The sequence below is a fragment of the Syngnathus typhle genome, linkage group LG1, assembly GCF_033458585.1.
Source record: "Syngnathus typhle isolate RoL2023-S1 ecotype Sweden linkage group LG1, RoL_Styp_1.0, whole genome shotgun sequence".
NCBI classification, from domain to species: domain Eukaryota; kingdom Metazoa; phylum Chordata; class Actinopteri; order Syngnathiformes; family Syngnathidae; genus Syngnathus; species Syngnathus typhle.
In genome coordinates this window covers 16,110,022-16,130,063 of record NC_083738.1, presented here as the reverse complement: position 1 = coordinate 16,130,063, position 20,042 = coordinate 16,110,022, and the positions used below count along the sequence as shown (strand labels likewise).

At 41.2% G+C, this 20,042-nt stretch overlaps 3 protein-coding genes across 5 annotated transcripts in view; 2 read left to right on the top strand and 1 right to left on the bottom strand.

The window, feature by feature from the left end:
* Window positions 1-279: 279 nt before the first annotated feature.
* Window positions 280-8,869, top strand: slc30a9 (solute carrier family 30 member 9). Its single transcript, XM_061273239.1, has 18 exons — window positions 280-411; window positions 784-893; window positions 987-1,166; window positions 1,882-1,929; window positions 2,362-2,461; window positions 2,599-2,691; window positions 2,780-2,862; window positions 3,227-3,285; window positions 3,386-3,453; window positions 4,146-4,304; window positions 4,388-4,523; window positions 4,606-4,645; window positions 5,357-5,428; window positions 5,716-5,823; window positions 6,059-6,224; window positions 6,778-6,907; window positions 7,009-7,122; window positions 8,070-8,869. Exons 2-18 carry the CDS (start codon window positions 806-808, stop codon window positions 8,112-8,114), a joined length of 1,689 nt encoding a protein of 562 aa, XP_061129223.1. The 5' UTR covers window positions 280-411; window positions 784-805; the 3' UTR covers window positions 8,115-8,869.
* Window positions 8,870-10,795: 1,926 nt separating this feature from the next.
* Window positions 10,796-14,659, bottom strand: grxcr1a (glutaredoxin and cysteine rich domain containing 1 a). Its single transcript, XM_061289225.1, has 4 exons — window positions 14,279-14,659; window positions 12,561-12,800; window positions 12,263-12,328; window positions 10,796-10,975 (listed from the first exon to the last, which is right to left on the bottom strand). Exons 1-4 carry the CDS (start codon window positions 14,657-14,659, stop codon window positions 10,796-10,798), a joined length of 867 nt encoding a protein of 288 aa, XP_061145209.1.
* A 4,467-nt stretch (window positions 14,660-19,126) lies between these two features.
* Window positions 19,127-20,042, top strand: part of atp8a1 (ATPase phospholipid transporting 8A1) — a 76,898-nt gene continuing 75,982 nt past the window's right edge. For all 3 annotated transcript variants that reach the window (XM_061278036.1, XM_061278049.1, XM_061278042.1), the window contains exon 1: window positions 19,127-19,469. In XM_061278036.1, the coding sequence (XP_061134020.1) occupies window positions 19,421-19,469 (49 nt within the window). In that variant the 5' untranslated portion in view covers window positions 19,127-19,420. The remainder of the gene's footprint in view (window positions 19,470-20,042) is intronic.

Sequence of the window (20,042 nt, the reverse complement as noted above, 5' to 3'; positions counted from 1 at the left end):
GTTTGTTTTTATTGTTGTAGCAACCATATTCAAGTCCACTCCTTGGTCTATTGTGTTTGTTTACATAAGGTAAAGAAACCAGAAGTACTGGTCATACCCAAACCAGGGGTGGGGAATCTACAGCCTCCAGTTGAACCATAATCTTTATTTTTTTTCCAGTCTCAAAACATTTTAATTGTAGATCTATCACTCCTATGTGAAAAAGCAAATACATTAATAAACGTCCGGTGACACCGTTGTTTTGCAAATATCGCGAGAAGTAATGTCACGTTACTCTAATCGAGTGCCGTGTTCTCACGAGAGGATTAACGTGACGTTCTTAAGCGTCACAGGTCACGTGTACATTGTTTGTAGCGCTTAGGCTCGCGAAAATGGACATAGACTATGCCGAACAAATCTCACCGTAGAGCGGTACGACTTTTGTCAAACATCCTATCCTATTGTACGCGACCCTTTGGTCACGTAGATGTTATGCGTCGATTAAATTACCAAACGTCTCTCCTCTTGCCGCTAGTCAAAGATGCTAGCTCGTTAGCCGCCGACTTAAGCAGCAGTACCGGTAAAGACAGTGACCTGATCAAAAACGTCAGTACAGTAATCGAGTGAAGTATCGAAAAATCAATATGAAGGTCATTTGTATGCGGTCGATTTAGATCCGTTTCTCGAGGGTGTCATGTCTGTAGTGGCAAGAGGACTCGGGAGTTAATCTGTTTGAATGAGTTTAAGTCTGCAAGCGGGATCTTCTGCTAACAAGCATATTTGATTTGGTCTGACATTCGCCAGTTGGTCCGCGTCGTCTGCCAGGATGCTCCCCTCCCTGGCCCATAAACCGTGGCAGTTCTTCTGCAGGATCTCCTGGAGGCACAGATCGAGGTTCCACCAGCCGTGCCTTGGTAAGGTTTCCCTCAGACCCACATGTTGAAGAACCTGTCGTGATTACTTGGAACTTTTATCGATTTGCTTTTTATGTTTTATCGTTCTGGCAGGTTGGCAAACCGGCGCCGCATTTCCCTCGTGGTTCAGACCACTGGACTGCCGAGTTGCCTCGCTGGGAGCAGCCAAGGTCCACTTCTACTCCACCTTTGGAAACAGCAAAGATGGACCTCCGAAATCTCTGTCGGATGCCACTGAAAAAGTGGCTGCCAAACCAAACATAAACACTCCAGGTGACACTCTTTTCATCTTTGGAAAATCAACGGTTAACTTTTCGAACGTTTTGCACCAAGTTCCACCATCAGGGTAAACTAGTAGTAGTAGATTTAGTAGTAGTAGTAAATTAGAGTAGCTTAGTAGACCCAAGCGTTCATTTCAATGAAGGCAGAGGCTTGTTTCCTAAACAGGATACGTTAAATATAGAAAATATAAACCTGTACCTGAATTGTGGTTCAATTAAAGTGTTGAATATAGTTCAAAGATACCCACACTTTAAAAACAAACAGTTTAAAATGGTTCAATGTAACTGATATACTGATGTACCATGCCATCCTAGGATATATAAATATATTGATAGAAACTTGATAAATATCATGAGGGCCATTCACTTGTCACAGCAGCAACATTCCCATAATTTTCATTATTTTCACATCAAAATAATTGCTGGTTCTGTGGTTCAATAAGAATTTGTATTGTCTTCTACTCCTATACCTGTAGTATTACTGAGTCTCTGTATTCAATATCGTTTAAATAAACCACGACACATATTCTATCAGAAGAGTACAAATGCAATGTGATTAAAACAACTGATGTATGGAACTAATCTGATTAACATCAATTGGTTTTGGAATCCTTTTCTTTTATTTTCAATGTCTTTTGTAATATGTTTTTAAGTTGGGATAAGACCGTATAGGCACCATTTACTTTATGTATTTGTTGCTCTAATAGGTACTGCAGTTAAGGGGCTCACTAAAGCAGAGACTATTCAAGTGAAAGGTAAAGTGAAATCTATCATCACTCTCATTTCTCCATTCAACATTCCAATTCTACCCGTGTACTGTTGAAAACAGTTTAATAGCATTAATACCAATTGTTATCACCATAATAGTGACATATACACCGCTCAATGTAAAAAAAAAAAAAAAAACAGTGCAGAAAAGTAATGAATCCAAAAGCCTTTTGCTTATTTGTTGTACTCAAGAAATTGATTGATTTCTTGCAACACTGTTATGAAGCCCTGCTCTAATATGTTGCGCTTGGAAACATTCATTAAGTAGAGAAGCAGTCCATGCTCTGTCTCCAAGGCTGGGAAATATCAACTTGGATCAGCGTTCAGCATTAATAGACAACCACCTCCGGCTAACGTTAATAAACTTTTGAAAATTGAAACCTGTCCTGCCTGGACGATGCTTCTCTTTTTGCATTCAGTTCGGGCCGTCCTGAAGAAGCGGGAATATGGCGCAAAGTATACTCAGAACAACTTCATCACGGCTGTCCGAGCCATGAATGAGTTCTGTCTTAAACCAAGGTAATGTTTCATGTGCCACAGCTCACATTCCTTTTTAGTTAACGAGTGACCGTGCCGCCGCCATTAGCTGATAACGAGAAGCACCGTCATCTCACACGAGCGTTTCTGCCTTTTCGTCATGTCTCGTGGACTCGCAGTGACCTGGAGCACCTTCGCAAGATCCGAAGGCGCAGCCCCCACGATGACACAGAGGCCTTCACTGTGTTCCTGCGCTCAGACGTGGAGGCAAAGTCAGTGTTGATTCCCTGACGTTACGTGAAGTTAATATAAAAAAAAGTTCTCTCCTTGAATCATTTATTTTTCTCACGCCCTGTTTAGAGCATTGGATGTGTGGGGAAGCCAAGAAGCTCTGGCCAGGGAGAGAACCCTACGGAAAGAAGTGGAGAGAGAGTACGAAGAAAGTAAGATTTTACTCGCATGTGCATTTTCACAGTTTTAAGTGCTAGAAATGTACGCATAATTCACACTATACTTTCTCAGATTTCACCAGTTTAGAGGAATTTTTATTGTGTGTGTTTTCTGTTAATGTATGCGTATATATGTATATTACTGCTATATTAATTCTACTCATGGGATCGGTAACGTGCACCCGAAGCTCGATCTGTATTTAGACTTCAAGAAAATACAAATTTACGACATTAAAGAAGCCACGCATCTTTTAATTAATATATTGGAGTGGTGCTCCAGACCACAAAATTCATGTCAATTGAATATGCTCTTCCTTAAATCATTGAGTCATTGCCTCACTCCTTTTTTTACCTCCAGATATCTTTCGTAGTCAGCAGCTGTTGAAGGAATACAAAGACTTCTGGGGAAACACAAGGGTACCTCTGTTTATTTTCACTGGACATTTTATTTGTCTAAATTAATGTGGAAATTATAACATCATGAAGTTAATTTACTTCTGCTCTGTTTTTCCTGAAGCCTCGATCAGGCAAGAGGGCAACATTTCTACAAGGTCCAGGAAAAGTGGTCATGGTTGCCATTTGCATGTAAGTGAAGTACGATTGTTTTTTTTTCCCATCCTAGCAATCTCAGGTATCTTGTGTGCTGTTACTGAGCATGTATTAAAATGTAGTTTTTGTTTTAAGAACATTCATAGCTCATACGGTGGCGTGTAAGAGAAAAAAAAATAGAGAGAGAGCACGAGTATTGCGTTTCATATGAGGTTATGTTGTGCGCTCAATTAAGATGATTGCGTTAGAGGACACGTGCAGTCACATGAACACAAGAAGTTTCCTTCAATAGAGTGGCTGGAAAAAAAAAAGGCTCACTGGACAAGCTCACTGTAGGAAATTATTATTAGTCCTTTGCTTAATTGAAGTCTCATGCAATTTCACACAAAAATTTTAACTTCTAAATTGGGATTTATTTTTTTAACACTTTTGAGGTTCCTCTGTACTACATTCTAATCAAAATTCTGCCCCAACAGTCAATGCAAATGATAGGTTATGATATGCATGGGTAGTCTGGAGGATTTTCTTTCTTTTGTGGTGAAAGCCAGAGGTTCAGCATTAAAAACAATAAAACAGTTGATCTGAGTAATGGAATTTGCATTTTGTCGAAGAAAAAGGAAAACTCTAAATTGTAAATATAATTTTTGCGAATAAAACTTTAAATTAATTGAGATTACCTCCTTCTGTTTGCGATTGATTTTTCACCCACTGCTTTGCTTTCTTTGCAGAAATGGGCTGAACTTCTTTTTCAAGCTGTTGGCGTGGGTCTACACAGGCTCAGCGAGCATGTTCTCCGAAGCCATCCACTCTCTAGCCGACACCTGCAATCAGGCCCTGCTGGCTCTGGGCATCAGCCAGTCGGTGCGGAACCCCGACGCCGGGCATCCGTAAGATTTTTATACAAACCTGTCATGATGAGAGGAAGTAGAGGTTGTCACAGGGCATCAAAGTAAAAAGATTGCTCTGTCAGGTACGGCTTCTACAACATGCGCTACATCGCCTCCCTCATAAGTGGCGTGGGCATTTTCATGATGGGCGCTGGCCTTTCCTGGTACCATGGCATCATGGGACTGCTGCACCCGGAGCCTATAGAGTCTTTATTATGGGTTAGTATCCAATCATACTTCCTACCTCTCATACAAGTTACCCAAAAAGGGGAACTAATGCTTTGTGCTTCCTTTGTGGCAGGCATACTGCATTTTGGCGGGTTCTCTGGTGTCTGAAGGAGGTATGTCACGGATGTCCAGATGACTGTAAACCCCTGCTATTCGCATAGGGTGGGAACTGACGCTCCCACATATAGTCAAACCTCACAAATAAAACATATTAGCCTAAATAGCACTCGCACAAACGGACATGACATCACACTTGGGAAAACAAAAATGTGCTCACACTTGAACACAAACGGTATACATAGCCGATGAAAGCCATTTAAATATAATCATAAATATTAGTCAACACAGACAAATTGTAAGTGCAAAGCAGACTATATGGCCTATATTAGTAAATGTGTCTGTAAAGGAGCAAAAACTAACTGAGCACAAGGTGCTTTCAATGTCCGCTAGCAAAATAGGACATCTCCAACGCAGACAAAAAAACACCATCAACCCAACCACAACACCAGGACATGACGCCAAATTAATATATTTATTGCCTTAGCCTTCGGCTAAGCTTGTGAATGAGCAAGGTTTTTGGTAAATAAGAGGATGTTGATCAGTCACATTTTATTTATATCGCACTTTCATACATAGAAATGCAACTCAAAATCTTGTGCAATGAAAACATCCAAAATACAACACCAAAACATCTGCTAACAGGCAAATTTGTGAATGTCAAACGAATATACGGTGGTTCATTGTACTGCAATGTTCTACGCCATGTTTTGTTTTATTTTATCTTATTTGTTGTTGTCCCCCCCCCCCCCCCCCCCTCTCAACAGCCACACTGCTGGTAGCCATCAATGAGATAAAGCGAAGCGCCCAAAAACACAGACTCTCTTTTTATGAATATGGTACGTTGCAATTCAAGTACTCTATTTCTGCAAAGTGATTCAGTGATTCAACCTCAGATCGTCAAATCGGGAGGGGGGGGGGTGAATGGGGCTTTATTCGAACAGTGTTTAGAAGTGTAAAGATTATCAATCTTTTGTAGACATTTCTACTGACATATGACCTAATGTGACTATGATAGTAATAATCCTAATTTGAATTTGAATTGTACCGGTGACGGTAAAAAATTACAGTGAGGGGAAAATAGACAAAAAAATTAAATAAAACTAAAGGCATATTTTGTGCACAGTAATGCAGAGTCGAGATCCGAGCACCAACGTGGTGCTACTTGAGGATACCGCTGCAGTGCTCGGTGTCATCATGGCTGCCAGCTGCATGGGACTCACGTCGCTCACTGGTAAATGCAAACTCATTCTCGCAATAACACAGTTCATTTGAACTATACTTATTTGAACCCTAGAGTGCCTGTCAATATGTTTAATCATAATATAACAATTACATTTGATTTATTCTGATATTTCAGCCTCGTGGCACTCAGCTGCTGATGCACTACTTTATCCTCTTGTGTCTGAACTTTGACCTCTAATTCCCGGTGCAACACATTCCTGTGGCGTGTCTCGGGTTTTCCCTAGGTAATCCTTACTATGACAGTTTGGGCTCGCTGGGAGTGGGAACGCTGCTGGGCACAGTTTCTGCCTTCCTCATCTACACCAACACAGAGGCACTGCTTGGACGCTCCATACAGGCCGAGCAAGTCCAGAAACTCACAGAGTTCTTGGAGAATGACCCGGCTGTGAGGTCAGTCTGAAAGTTTCATTTTGTATCAAAATCTAGCGCAGCGGTCTCCAAACACTGGGGGAACACTTAATAACACTTGTGATAACACAAAAGAACCAACAATTGTGAAGAAAAAGTATCTGTTTTTAAGATGTAATAGCGGCAATCCTATGAGTTTACAGCTACTCACTCTGAGTCGTACGTCCACAAACTAGCTAATGTTACGTCAAAGGCTTTTCATGCAGTTGATCATCTTGCCATAAAATGGAAGCTCCCTTATACTAGTTTGTCCGAGCACATTATAATTTTGTTTAACTACAACTACCTGTCTTAATCCGTTCAGTCTGTACATGGCCCATTGTTTGTAAAGGAGTTCCCCAGGGCTCTGTCCTAGTCCCACTGCTGTTCCCTAATGTGTGAATGAGTTTAATTTTTATGCAGATGATATCATAGTTTATTGTGCTGGTCACTCCATCTCTTGCCAATTTAGAAGGTTTTTGACATTTTCCAGTCCCGACACTTTACTGTTTGTTTGTTTGTTTGTTTGTTTGTTTGTTTGTTTGTTTGTTGACAGGGCTATCCATGACGTAAAGGCCACCGATATGGGACTGAGCAAAGTGCGCTTTAAGGCGGAAGTTGACTTTGATGGCCGAGTGGTGACACGCTCTTATCTGGAAAAGCAAGACATCGACCAAATCCTCAATGTAAGTCAAAGACTTGTCACATATTATGTTCCTCGATGGGTGGACTCACACAATTGATAAGCTGAGATTCAACAATCATCAATGTGTGGGTGTCATTGCAGGACATTCAACAGGTGAAGACGCCGGAGGATCTTGAGAGCTTCATGCTGAAACACGGTGAGAATATTATCGACACCCTGGGCGCTGAGGTGGATCGCTTAGAGAAAGAACTCAAGGTAAGTGAAGCTTCATGCCTTCTGAAGATCATAGCTGAGATTTTTTGGTGGTGCTGGAATGACTTAAACCGCTGGAACCGCTTTGATGTATGAGTAAATTAAGCTTGGCCATGTGACAAATAAGAGTGTGTAGTTTAGTGCCATTCACGGTGAACTAAGAGAATGCAAATTTGAAGCAGGTGCATTTTGAAGCATACGCAATCCAGTGCAATCGAGAGAAACCGCACTTCACAAGGCTACCACCAATTTCTTCAGCAAAGGTGCAAGCAAAATGCCCTAAAAAATGACTTGCAGTATTCCCTCAAGAGCTGAATTACGTGCATTGATCTATTATACACATGCTTCAGTTACTTATCCAGTAAATTGGTGTTTGGGTGATTGTCTCCTTCGGGTATCTGTTGCAGAAAGATGGCGTGAGACATGTCAGGGTCCTAGTGAAGTGCGATCCATCTAATTTATTTACTGAGCGATAACTAGACCTTCCTTCGTTTAAGTAAAATTAAAAAAGATGTGGTTTTTTTTTCATTACTATAATGTATTGTTTTTTTTAAACGAATGAACATTGAAATAGGAAAACAACATACACACTGGCCTTTTGAACAGTAAAGTTTTAGAAAATGCTGAGTTATACCAGAGGTCACCAACTATATTTGTCAGAGGGCCAGAATTTTGCCAGACAGTTACCTTGGGGGCTGAACCCTCAAATAAAAAAATGTATGTTGGCTTAACATTATTATTTGATGCTTTTATATTTTGTTTTCATTTTTCATGCATTTTTACCTTTATAGTCTCCGTTGTTCCTGTTTTCAGATGCTTTAGTGTGGACCTCATGATATTTTCTCTTCAATCTTCATAATTTTGGAATCTTATCACAGGCCAGATTGAATGTTTCCGCGGGCCGGATTGGGCCAACAATCACCGAGTTGTAAATTCTGCTTCTTCCTCAGCAACGTAATCCAGACGTCCGTCATGTAGACCTGGAGATCTTATAACAACACTAACATGATGCTTAAGGACCTGCAAGATGAAGAAGAGGAAAAAGGACGAGCACTCCTGCCTCTGCCGTCCACCTCCCATTCCTTATAGAAAAGCTCTGCCTCCTCACAGGCTTCCGTGCAAAGACACTTGAACAGTTAACAGTACCAAACAGTTCAAAACAATCATATTTTATGAAAGAAGCTCTCCTCTCATTTCAGCACAGCACAGGTATGACTGTGTTCATTGATATCTCCTCCCTAATGACGTCACAACATGATATCATGTTCCCCAACTATTAACTCTGGACAGGCTTGATGAAGATTGAATACGATTTATTGCAAATCACGCATATAATAAGTGTCCAGGCATAAATAGTAACCTTTGAATAGAGTGACCTGCAAAACTAATCAAAACACATGACTTTATAATTAGTAATATAAAGACAGAACAACAGTATATATACCAGTTTGGGTATTTCCAATCCAACGGGGTAATAACATTTTATTTCATTTATTTTTTAACTCTACTCGCAAAACACAGAATTTCCGCTTTTGGCAAAACTTGTACGAAAATTGATTTGCCCCGTTTCCACTGAGTGTTCTGCCCAGCAGTTGCGGCCACAGTCATTTCATGTAGGTTAGTGAGGAGGATGCATAATGTAATATTTGACTTGTGAGAGTGTGTGTGAGGAGGTGGGAAGCATTTGCTGCACTGATGCTGGAGTTGGAACAAATTTGCAAAAAATAATTTATTAAACTATTTTGATTTCTGTTGGTGCCGTGGATACCATTTATTTTCACTTCCTAATCAAATATCACTCATTGAGAGAGAATAGTTTTAACAGAATGTTCATTATTGCAGTAGTACCATAGTTAGCAGTGGCGTAAACGCTATGCTGTGAGCTGTTTCAAATATTACGTCTACTCGGCTAGACGTGGCTTGCCATTCTAAACCTCCAGATGGCACCCATGTACTTCGAAGAGCAGGACTTGCGTAGCTCGAGGGGGAAGGGGGCGTTGACGTCATTAAAAAAACACACACACTTCCAAGCCGTCTGCGCATTACGAGCCACCATCCCGTAACATGACGGTAACCACAGTCGCTGGACCTCGAAACCATTATCGTGTGCGCGCGTCTCTGTCAATTGTGGCGATGTACACGCTTTCCATCGTGGGACCAACTGGATTTTTTTTTTAGAGCAGAACGCGTGCGTAAATGCGCCATGACGGCTCCATTTTGACATCACTGACAATCATTGAATGCGTTTCTCTGCATTTGATGGGTGCGCAGTCTCGGTGCTCTGCCATCCACCCATCCCACCTCCGATCATCCATCACCTTGCGCGCCAAACCCTCCTCCTCTGTCTTCACCATGCAGGGAACATTTTTTTTTTTTTTTTTCATCGAGGCTAGTCTCTTCAGAGGACAACAACAGCGTCAATGGCGGACCTCTTTCTCCTCATCCTCGCATGCTCTACGCTTTTAGCCTCTTTACGGTGCTGCCTTGTGTGCTCATGTTCAAGCAGCATTGTACAGGGCTATGACAGCATAGAGAGATGGACATCCATCAATGACATCATCTCTGTTTTCTCCCCCAAGAAGAGCAAACAAAGACGTTTTTTTTTTTCCTCCTGATAAACAACTGGAGTATGACCCACTTATGCAAACCTTGCGAACCCTCATGTTAGTATGCTGAGAGCGAAAATATATTGAGCATCTTTGTTTTTAGTGTACATTTTTTTCCCCTCAGTGGCTGAAAGTACACAATGGGCTAACAACACTCGTGTGCAGATTTTTTTTCTGTGCATGTTGAGGGACAAATATCGTCTTCAGTGTCATTTAGGGTTAAAGAAAAATATACTCTAAGAATGCTTAGAGACAAGCATCCGCATGTGCTAGTGTGGTTCAAAATATTAGTTTTCTCATTTAAGAGAAAAAAACATTTTTCCACATGGTGTGAATGCTGAGACATCCAAAATATTTAAAGCCTTTATTTTTTTGTTTATTTTTTTTAAGTTTGGAAAGGAAAAATCATATGCCGTTAACGCTAAAAGACAATCGTTCATATGTGATTTAAAAACGTGGGTTTTTTTTTTTTTCATTTCCTCCTCTTTAGGTTTAGAGAGAAAAAAGTCAAATATTTTTTATATGCTCTGAATTCCAAGAAACACCCATTCCAAAAGTGTAATCGTCTGAATGCTGAGAGACGAGCATTTATTCACACTATATTGTGGTTCACAATTTCGCTTTGATTTTTTTTTCCTAGCGTTCCGAGAGGAACAAATACTGGGGGTTATTTTTCTTATGTTGTGCATGCTGAGAAACAGCTTTTCCCAAAAGTAATTGTTGCGTGAATGCTGTGAGACAAACATCCACTAATGTGTCTCCTTTTCTTTATGTCCAGAGAGAGAAAAAATTTTCCTTTGCGCTGATGGTGTTTGATTGGTACTTGGTTGAATCTGTGCATGCTGTGAGAAAGGCCTTCACAGGACATTTACTCGCTTTGTTAATATGCTGTGAATTCTACAATAAATGAATAATGGCATTTTCTTGTTTCTTTAATGTAAATTGCATATTGACCAAATGGATTACAAAAATATGTTCACAATGGCAATAGAGTAGGAGAGTCATTTTTTTTGGGTGGGGGGTCCTCAGAAGAGAAGAGATGTGTTCAGGCACTTCACATGGTGATTCTCTCACTGGCTGCAGCTCCCGCAAGGCCGCAGTCCATTCTCGTTACAGGAAGTGCACTTGAGGGCTTTGAAGGAGTCCGTGAAGCAGTTACGGAACACAGACATCTTGCTGCCATGGCACGTTGGGCACGGGACAAAAGCAAAGCCCCCGCAACTCTGGCACGTCTCGGGGTGCTGCACCCTCTGGGAGGAGAGATGTAAGTACAAGTGCAGTTTATTAGGGACAAACAATATCTCAAACAAAATTTCAAGCTCTTCTCTCCGCTCTTGAATGCTGTGGGCGTGGAAGTTAAATGTGCTGGAACGTTGCCGCCCTCAACTGTCAGCAGCTGCGTTCACATGAACCCGCAAAAATACGTTATGTTCACACCGCATTTGGAACTTTCAAATTAGAGGGGTGGTTAATGTCGATCGGTAGTCCGATCATATGAAAACGCTACGGAATGTCGCCGTGCATGTCTGTGACGTTAGTATTCGTGTTTCTGTTATTCCCGAAAACTGGTAGAAGCAGAGCGATCGAAAGAAGCTTCGTTAAAGTGTTTAATTGACGTAACAGCAAAAATAAGAAAATTACGCAAAATAATGTAGCTTCGTTAGGAAGTGTTTACTCGATGTAACAGCACAAACGAGAAAATTACGCAAAAATAATGCTAGTGTTTAAAGTAGAAGTGGACGGAGAGACGATTTGTTGACTTGGAAATTGCTACGGCTTCTTCGACTATTTCAGGTATATTTTGTCACTGTGCATGTCAGAATGATTTGTTCCGTGTGAAGCCCTAATCAATCAATTATTTTCAGTGTCCATGAAAACAGTGTATCGGATCATAGTTTTAATCCAAACTCTGATCGGATTGAAGAATGCTTTTTTCCATGTAAACAAAGCTACCGTAATTTTCGGACTACTGTCGCGTTTTCTTTTTTCATAGTTTGGGTGGGGGGGGCGACTTATACTCAGGAGCGACTTATATACATATATATGTTTTTTTTTTCACTTTTTTGGCCATTTTATGGCTGGTGCGATTTATACTCCGGTGCGACTTATAGTCCAAAAATTACGGTAATCAAATACTACCGCTATGACATGGAAAATGGATGCTACTTCGTCTTAAATGTTTCTTACGCCCACACATAACTGTGTTGAGCCGTGAAAATATATCTGAGTGAAACCTCTGCTAACTGGAATATAATAATCATATATCATAATGAATAAAATCATTTTCTACTGGATTGTCAAAAGGCTTTTCCACACCGCAGCAAGGCACCCTAAAGTACTACCATAATGTACTGTACATGTTCTGCATTGCAGTGGAGGAGTTAATGTGTTGGAACCCAAATCAATAACAGGCCATCCATTATGATGGTCACTTATTGACTGCAAATCTTTTACACTTCTCCAGTTTAATGATGACGTGTGTGTGTGTGTGTGGGGGGGGGGGGTCTTGTATCCTACAATCAGATTTAATAACTAACCTCAATTTTTGTCAGAAGATCTTGCAGTTCTCCTGATTCATTCATGCTTAGTATCTTCTCAGCACCCTGAAACATTATTTGTATGAATAATTGGATCAGAAATGAGTAGTGGTGGGAGGTCAGCAAAACATTTAACAATACAATCATAACAATATGTATAATTCTTTTTAAAAGAGAAAATATATGTAATATATATTAAAACTATAAAACTATAAACCACAGCACTCCGCTAGGGTGGATTGAAGTGTTTTTCAAGACTCTAATAATGGTACTTCAACCAGGAAGGTAAAAAACTGACCCCGAGGTAGTGTCCGTCCACAAAGACGACGGGCAGCGACGGAAGCTCTCCCACCCGCTTGCAGCGCTCTTCAAGCTTCTTGCCGTAGTCGCTGTCCAGAGCAATGTTCCTCTCCACAAACTTGAGCCTGTGGTTCTGGAAGATCTTGCGCACCAGCTCACAGCGTTCAAAAGTGGTTCTCACCACACGAAAACTGGTGGTGTAGATCACAATCCGACCAAATTCCAGCAATGACTCCACCTGAGAACAAGATTAAAGGGACAATTGAGTGAGCACCTATATATAAACATGTCAGCTCTAAATTGAATACATCTTTTTTTAATAAACACTTCTCAAAGATTAAATGCAAATACAGTCCTTTGCACTTAAAAGTTAAATACAGCTGAACAACAAAAAAAAAGAAAATGTAAGCCATTGGAACATGATACACAGTTTGATCATTTTATTCAGTGATTTTTTTTTGCATACCACTAGAGGTACTCTGATCACACTTCATATTTCATCATTGTTAGAAAGTTTGTTGTGCAGTGTAGCTGCTTGTCTGAAAAGCATGAAAGGCCACAACAGGAGGATAAGGTCAGTGTGGAATTAAAGATTAATGCATTCCGGTAAGTGTGTCCCAAAAAACTAATCAGGTTAATGAATTCTCAGCACTTTGTTTTCTGTTGTAGCGGGGCAGCGCACAAAGAGCACCTTTCACTGAGATTATCTTTGTTTTAGTAAAGAGCTGCAATACTTTTTATGGATCCAATATGAACATGTATCGCACGGTTGGCCTAGTGGTTAACACGTCTCCAGGGGATATAGAGGCCACCCCTGTTCAAATTTCAGGTTTCTGAGATATTAAAACCAGACTGAGATAAATCATTTCAAAAATGTTCCCTCCATCAATTTGACCTCAATTGAACAAAATATTTTTAAAGAGGGCGAGTAAAAATTACCCTCTGATACAAATCCACACACCCTCATCACTGGGTGTGTTGCTACGTTCAGAATTAGCCAATTAGATTCAAAATGATGTTCAATGTGAGTAACCACAAACTTTGCGCCAATGCTTCGACCATTGCCAAATAAAGTTCAGATGTTCTAGTAGGCTTTCTTGACTAGGAATGTCATTGACAAGTTTAGCTTAAAATAAGAACACACACAATAACACACACGCACACACACACAAGCACACACAGTGGAGTGAACCTTATATTTTCTTAAGAATATATTGAATTCTAAAGTTAGAAAACAACAACAACAGCAAATAATATTCAGGATTGCCAAATGACAAAAGATTTTAATTCTAAAGTCTATACTGGTCATTAGAAAAACTAATCTAACGTGGTACAATTTCTTGCCATTGATAACCTCTCACATCAACGTTGATTCGCTAACTTCTAGAAGGGATAAGGTCGATAAAATGGGATGCCACTTCCCAATCAATAGCAATGATTTACAAGTTAAGAAGCCACAAAACGATTTCACGTAGCATTTTTTTCTTGGGTGTGTTGCCTTAATTTTAATATTATGTGTTTCTTTTTTAAGTTTTATATCAAAAAGGTCTATGGAAAGTCTTCAAATCTGCATCAGAGTAGTGCCAATACCTTATGCTAAACTTGAACTTGCATTTTTATTTTTTCCAGAAAAATGATCAAAGTGGTTTTTGTTGACCCGGTACTCCTACTCTGACATAATCTTCCCCCTGCACGGTGATAATAAGCAGCACTTACACTGTTGCAATGGGGAAGGTTTTCAAAGAGCGTCTGACCCGCGCTCACTTTGTGCTTGACCCCCCTCACAGTGCCGTTCTTGCTGAGGATGTTGACCCTTTTGGGGGTGAACCTCTGGTCCTTGGCGGCCCCAGCGGCGTACACCAGCAGCTCGTCAGGTTCGCTCTCGCTGTCATCCAGCTCAGACCCCAGATACCATCCTCCGTAAGGCGGTCCATCCCCACTGGCCACCGAGCTGCTGGTGCAGTCCGAGTCGAGCGAGTCGCAGGCCCCCTCGTCTTTGTATATCTCTTTCAGCACCCGACCGCTGCTCCCCGAAGCCACCCGGAACCTCACCCGCTTCTGGGTCTTGGCCTGACCCTCCGCCGCCGTCCCGTCCATTTTTGAGCAACCCTATGCTCGCTCCAGTTTACATCACGGTGCACAATTTAGCAAGACGGCTCCTTCCTTCTCGCTTCCAGTTGAGTTTGCCATGGATTTACCAGCGGCGATTAATCCGATCTAAAAAAGGGCCGCCGGCCTAAGCCGCCTTCTAGTCGCGCTCAGCTGCCATTCAATTATGCATGTGTTGTTGCCACGGCAACCCGGCCGCTGAGGTAAGGTGATCGCGGTGTGTGCATTATGCATCTGGCTTTACAAAGTTTTTACCCAAGCTTTGGCACACGACTTTTAATGGGCCGTCATGGTGCGCTTTAATCAAACCACTTCACATCCTTGACTCTGACTCCACCTGCCTCCAGGGACAAATCATAAGGAGAACAAAAAAAAATGTGATTTGTGGTGACTGTGTGATGTCACCACAAGCGGGTGAAAATATATGATGACGAGCATAGAACAGGATGTTGTACTTATTGCAATCGTAATGGAAATATAGCACAGCAGGCAGCTACATGAGATCGGATAATAAAGTCTTTGTGTTGGTTAAGCTGGAATAGGCTCGGTGCCCAAGGTTATCTTTGTAGGGCTGCCTTTTCCCAGTCGGTCAGACAATGTTGTATTCTGAAGTCTGTATGTTTGCTTGCAAGAATGAAACAAAAACACAACTCTCCTGTATGCAAAGGTTTGGGCACCCCTGATCATTTTCATTATTTTCCTTTATAAATCATTGGTTGTTCGGATCAGCAATTCTTCCCATGTAATTTTTATTTTAAGTACTTTTGATATCACGATGAAGTGCTTTCGTCCATTATCTTCTCTCTACTGTCGGGAGAACCTCTTCATTGTCACACCAAACACAGTCGAACACAATTCTACCAGTCGAGCAGACATTGTGCCTCAGTTTTTCTCTCAGAGAACTCTGTATACTTTCAGCTTAATTGTCTACTTCCAAGATCTAATGTGAACCCCCCAAAAGAGCTGTGTCAAATAGTATGTGTGTAAAAAGATAATAATGTTGATTTTGGCTGACAATCCAAAAAGTATTAATTTTTTTTCCATCATTAAAATGATTGTTCTTTGTTGATTGGCTGGGAGGTTGCACATAGATCCACTGCCTAATTTTAGACAAGTGATTTATGTATTTGAGTAATTCCCAACCACGTATTCTTATTTGTGTCACGTGTTTTCATTAGGACTCAACTTTGTTGCCAGAAGGCTTTTTGAGGTCAGTCGGTCAGTCTGAAGAGCTGATATGTAAGCCACAAGAGGGCAGAGTGCAACTCAAAACAGCTTTGTGTCACAAGGACTTATCTTTTCCAGCAGCGTTTTGGGCCCTGGGCCAGAATGATGCTTCCTTTTGCATAGTTTTTACCAACACTATGTTGAATTTCCACAAAAGTATAAAAAGAGGCATAATGTACCTTTTCGTAAAGTAACCACAACTTGCCTACTGCCCAATGACTGCTGGGATAGGCTCCAGCACGCTCCCGACCCGCGTGGGGACAAGCGGTACAGATAATGGATGGATGGATTAATAGTTGGAAAAGTTGTATCTCGACTGCGTGTGTTAATTGGTGAAAATAGATATCTCTGAAAATGCTTCCCCCCCTATTTTTATGTTGCACCAAGAATCCTGATATGCATGGAGGGATTCCAAGAGTGACTTCCACCCTGGAAAAAAATGCAAATGTGCAAGCAGTGGATTTTCATCTGTTTGACAAGGCTTAAGCAACACACACACACACACACAGTTTGGGTAGCTGTGGATTTTTATTAATTACGTATAGCACTCTCTCAAGACCAGACCATGGCTTGTGCTATAAGTGACTCCAAAAGTGTACAAAAAAAGCCTACTAGAAAATCTTAACTTTGTTTCTTGTTCATCAGAGCCAATCTCAATGGTGGCAGGTGTGCTGACACCCATTTAACATTTCAATTGTGTTCTACACGCTATAGGTCACACTAATGGTGGGAAAAGTTTTTGAACTAATTTATCCTAGTCTCGCTTTCTTTTTTTTAAATTCGCATAATGTGTGGATTTTTATATCCACTGTGTAATAGGAGTAGAAACGCCAACGCCTTTTTAAATTCGTCATCTGTATCATCACGTGTGCTATAAAACATAAAAGCCATTGCGTTCACACACACACAGACAGACAGACACACACACGCACACACACACGCGTTGCACAACATCGAGGAGGCAGGCCTCTTGTCACTGTTGCCTAGCAACCACGGGAACCACAGATCCAAATCCCTGTGGTGGCGAGCTGATGTTGAATTAGGCGGCGTGGGGGGAAAACACAGGCAATCTTTGGAAATGAGGAGGAGGAGATATTGTGGAGATCTTCTCCTTGTCTTTGGATATGGAGACTCTTCGTCCTATTTTAACATACACTCACAGCTTGCTGTGTTTAAAAACAATGCTTCTTCATCGACATGTTCACTCAATATGCTGCCCATGCATTATTTAGCAAGGCATTGTGAGTATAAATAGTCACACTTAAGTCCATCATTATGCAAATTCATGTACGTAAGAAAGCAATATACCATGACTATACTATACACCTTAGGCATGAGTAAAAGGCCCGCGTGTAGAGTGTGCTCTTGAGACAACTGAATGTGGGTATAAATGTTGCAGTCCTCACAAGCGACTGCAGTGGTGCTACTGCTGCACCAAGGCTCAGCTCCGCGTGATTTGCATGTAAACTGTAGTCTGCACTGTACATACAGCATAAATACTTTTCACAATGGAACTCTATGCTGAGCTTGCTTGATTTTCTTGGACTGTACTGTACTGTTTATATGTCCATGATGAGAGACTTGAGGACATGAGAGAAACAGACCTGTGGTGCGAGAGGGATAAGCTATGTTGAAAATGGATGGATGGGTCTAATAAAACGTGTGAGTTGAATGAGGTCAGGAGAGAAAATAGAGACATCTTTGTGGTTTGATGAAGACATGGTAAAACTTGCCCTAATAGGCATTATGTTAATGAGAAAAATGCAATTGAGCAAATGAAGACAAAAAATATATGGAGAGAAACATGTTTTTGTAAAGTGTTAAAGACAAATGAGAAAAAGTTACTTAATGTGACACAGAGATAAGAAAACAGTTATGAAAATAAGAAACGTGATGCTCTAATAATTTAGGAATGGCTTGATGAGGTTGAGCGAAAACGTTTGATGCAATAAATCCATGAGAAAATGTAAAATGTATTGGTAGTTGCATTTTATATCCTTTTAACTGAGGTGTGTTTGAACACAGACAGACACTATAACAATACTCACAGGGGTACATTTTCTTTATTCTCTGTGAAAATGACTAAAATGACCACTGTTTTATTAGTCACAGTAGTTGTAAAAGTCTTCTCTGTTTGTGACTTCATACTACCCCTGGGGACCAATAAATTAATCAGAAAGAAAACTGTGATATTAGTTCTCTATGTTTTAAATAGGTAAATATTAAAGATTGCTATTTTACTTAAACCATTTTGGGGTGAGGCTGGAGCTAATTATTTGCTTTTTTAAATACTTCAAGGTGGAAAAATGATTTATGTGTAACTGCTGTGCACTCATAAATTTGATTTAACATGTCAACAGCTCCTTTATAAAAGGAAATTTTTACATGATAAATACTTTACTTAAATCACGGTCACCTCCAGCGTCGTGTTGTTTGTTGATTAACCTCTGTACCAGTTCATTTTAACCTGTGCACAAAAGAAATCGCCGGAGGGGGTCGCTCCAGACCAACCACCACTTTAAACATACCAATCCTTGGTATTTGCGACTAATAATTTGGATTAAATTGAATCAACTTTTTTGCCGACTGAAAAAGCAACCTCTTTGCAGCCTGTTATCACATTTCACCCCCATTGCGGCTGAGAGTGGTTGTGTCCGACGAGCGAGACGCCGCCGCCTCCCTCCGCCTCACTAGTGATGTGCATTCCACTTCTTTTAAGTGAACTGAATCTTTAGAACTAATTCACTCAAAAGATTCGTTCAAACGAATCGTTCAACGAAACGTCACGGACTCGTAAAGTCCCTCCATCTATCGGTGGCTAGTGATTAGTCGTTCGTGAAGATTCACGAGTGAGTGACACACGTTATGGCGACATTGATGTTTTAGTTTTGTATTTGTTGGGTTCTAGTTGATGGGTCTATAAAATAACCTAATATAGACGTCTATAAAATAACCTAATTTAGACGTCTATTTTAGGTCTACATATAGACATAATTTAGACGTCTATAAACGTACATCTCAAACCAGCAATCTAATGTGAAACTGCAGTCGAGGTGGCACCAGCTTCAATGGGCATTACTGACACCTACTAGTAGTTGAAGTTATATGAACTGAAAAAAGAACGAATCACTCCTAAAGTGATTCGTTCACTCTCGTTCACTAAAACGATTCGTTCTTTTGAACGAGTCGTTCACTCACGAGCCAACACTACGCCTCACCCCCGCCTCACTTAACGGTAGTCAGTCAGTCACACTCTGGTTGTACCGCGGCGGTTTGTTGAGGTCCGGCCGGGCGTAGTGACTACCGGGATGCCGCGGGGAACCACGAACACAGGAAAAGCAGGCTCCCGATCTCCACGCCCACGCTAGCAACCACGGCGCTGCGTGGGAGGGGATTTGAGGCCGTACTTTATCCCCTTTTCTTTTAAAAACTACTGACGTTCTTGGAGAAGCTGCCAGTGGCGGCCCGACTGTGCAGCGGCGCCCGCTTGACAGGTGCCGTCGGCCGGCTCTGCGTGAGGAGATGCCGCCCGTCCAGAGAACCATGTCGGATCTTCGAACACGGGCGGACGGTATGTAGAATTCATTGCAACACAATGGACCAGTGTATTTTGATAAATCAACACTGGTCAATTGCAAGTCCGCATTTTTTGTACTTGTTTCCTGGTGAGGCCAAAAGTAATGACAAGAGATGAGAATAGTATTTTCTCACAAGAAAAGCCGCCTTTACATGTCGCGTTAAAAACTGCATTTCCGTCTATTGTCAGGCTTTTCCATTGCACTTAGTGCACGAATATGCACAGTAGGGTATGATGCACCGTCAGGGACATCATTTAGAATTTCCTTGCACATAAAAACACAACTGGAAATGCTCTTTCACACACACACGAGCATGTTTCCTCTACTCACACACAACATGCTGTCAAACACTTTCACACACTACTGAAATGTTATTGCACGTTACCGTTTTCTCACGCGTGTGTGGTGATGCCTCTTGAAGTGAAACAAATGTAGCATCAAGCTGACCTGGTTCTTGCCCATTCAGACAGGGGATGCCCAGCACTGGCTCTCCTGCCCACACAGCCCGAGCATGATCACTACACCAAGCCTGAGAGCACACTAACAAGTGTCTGCTCACACACATA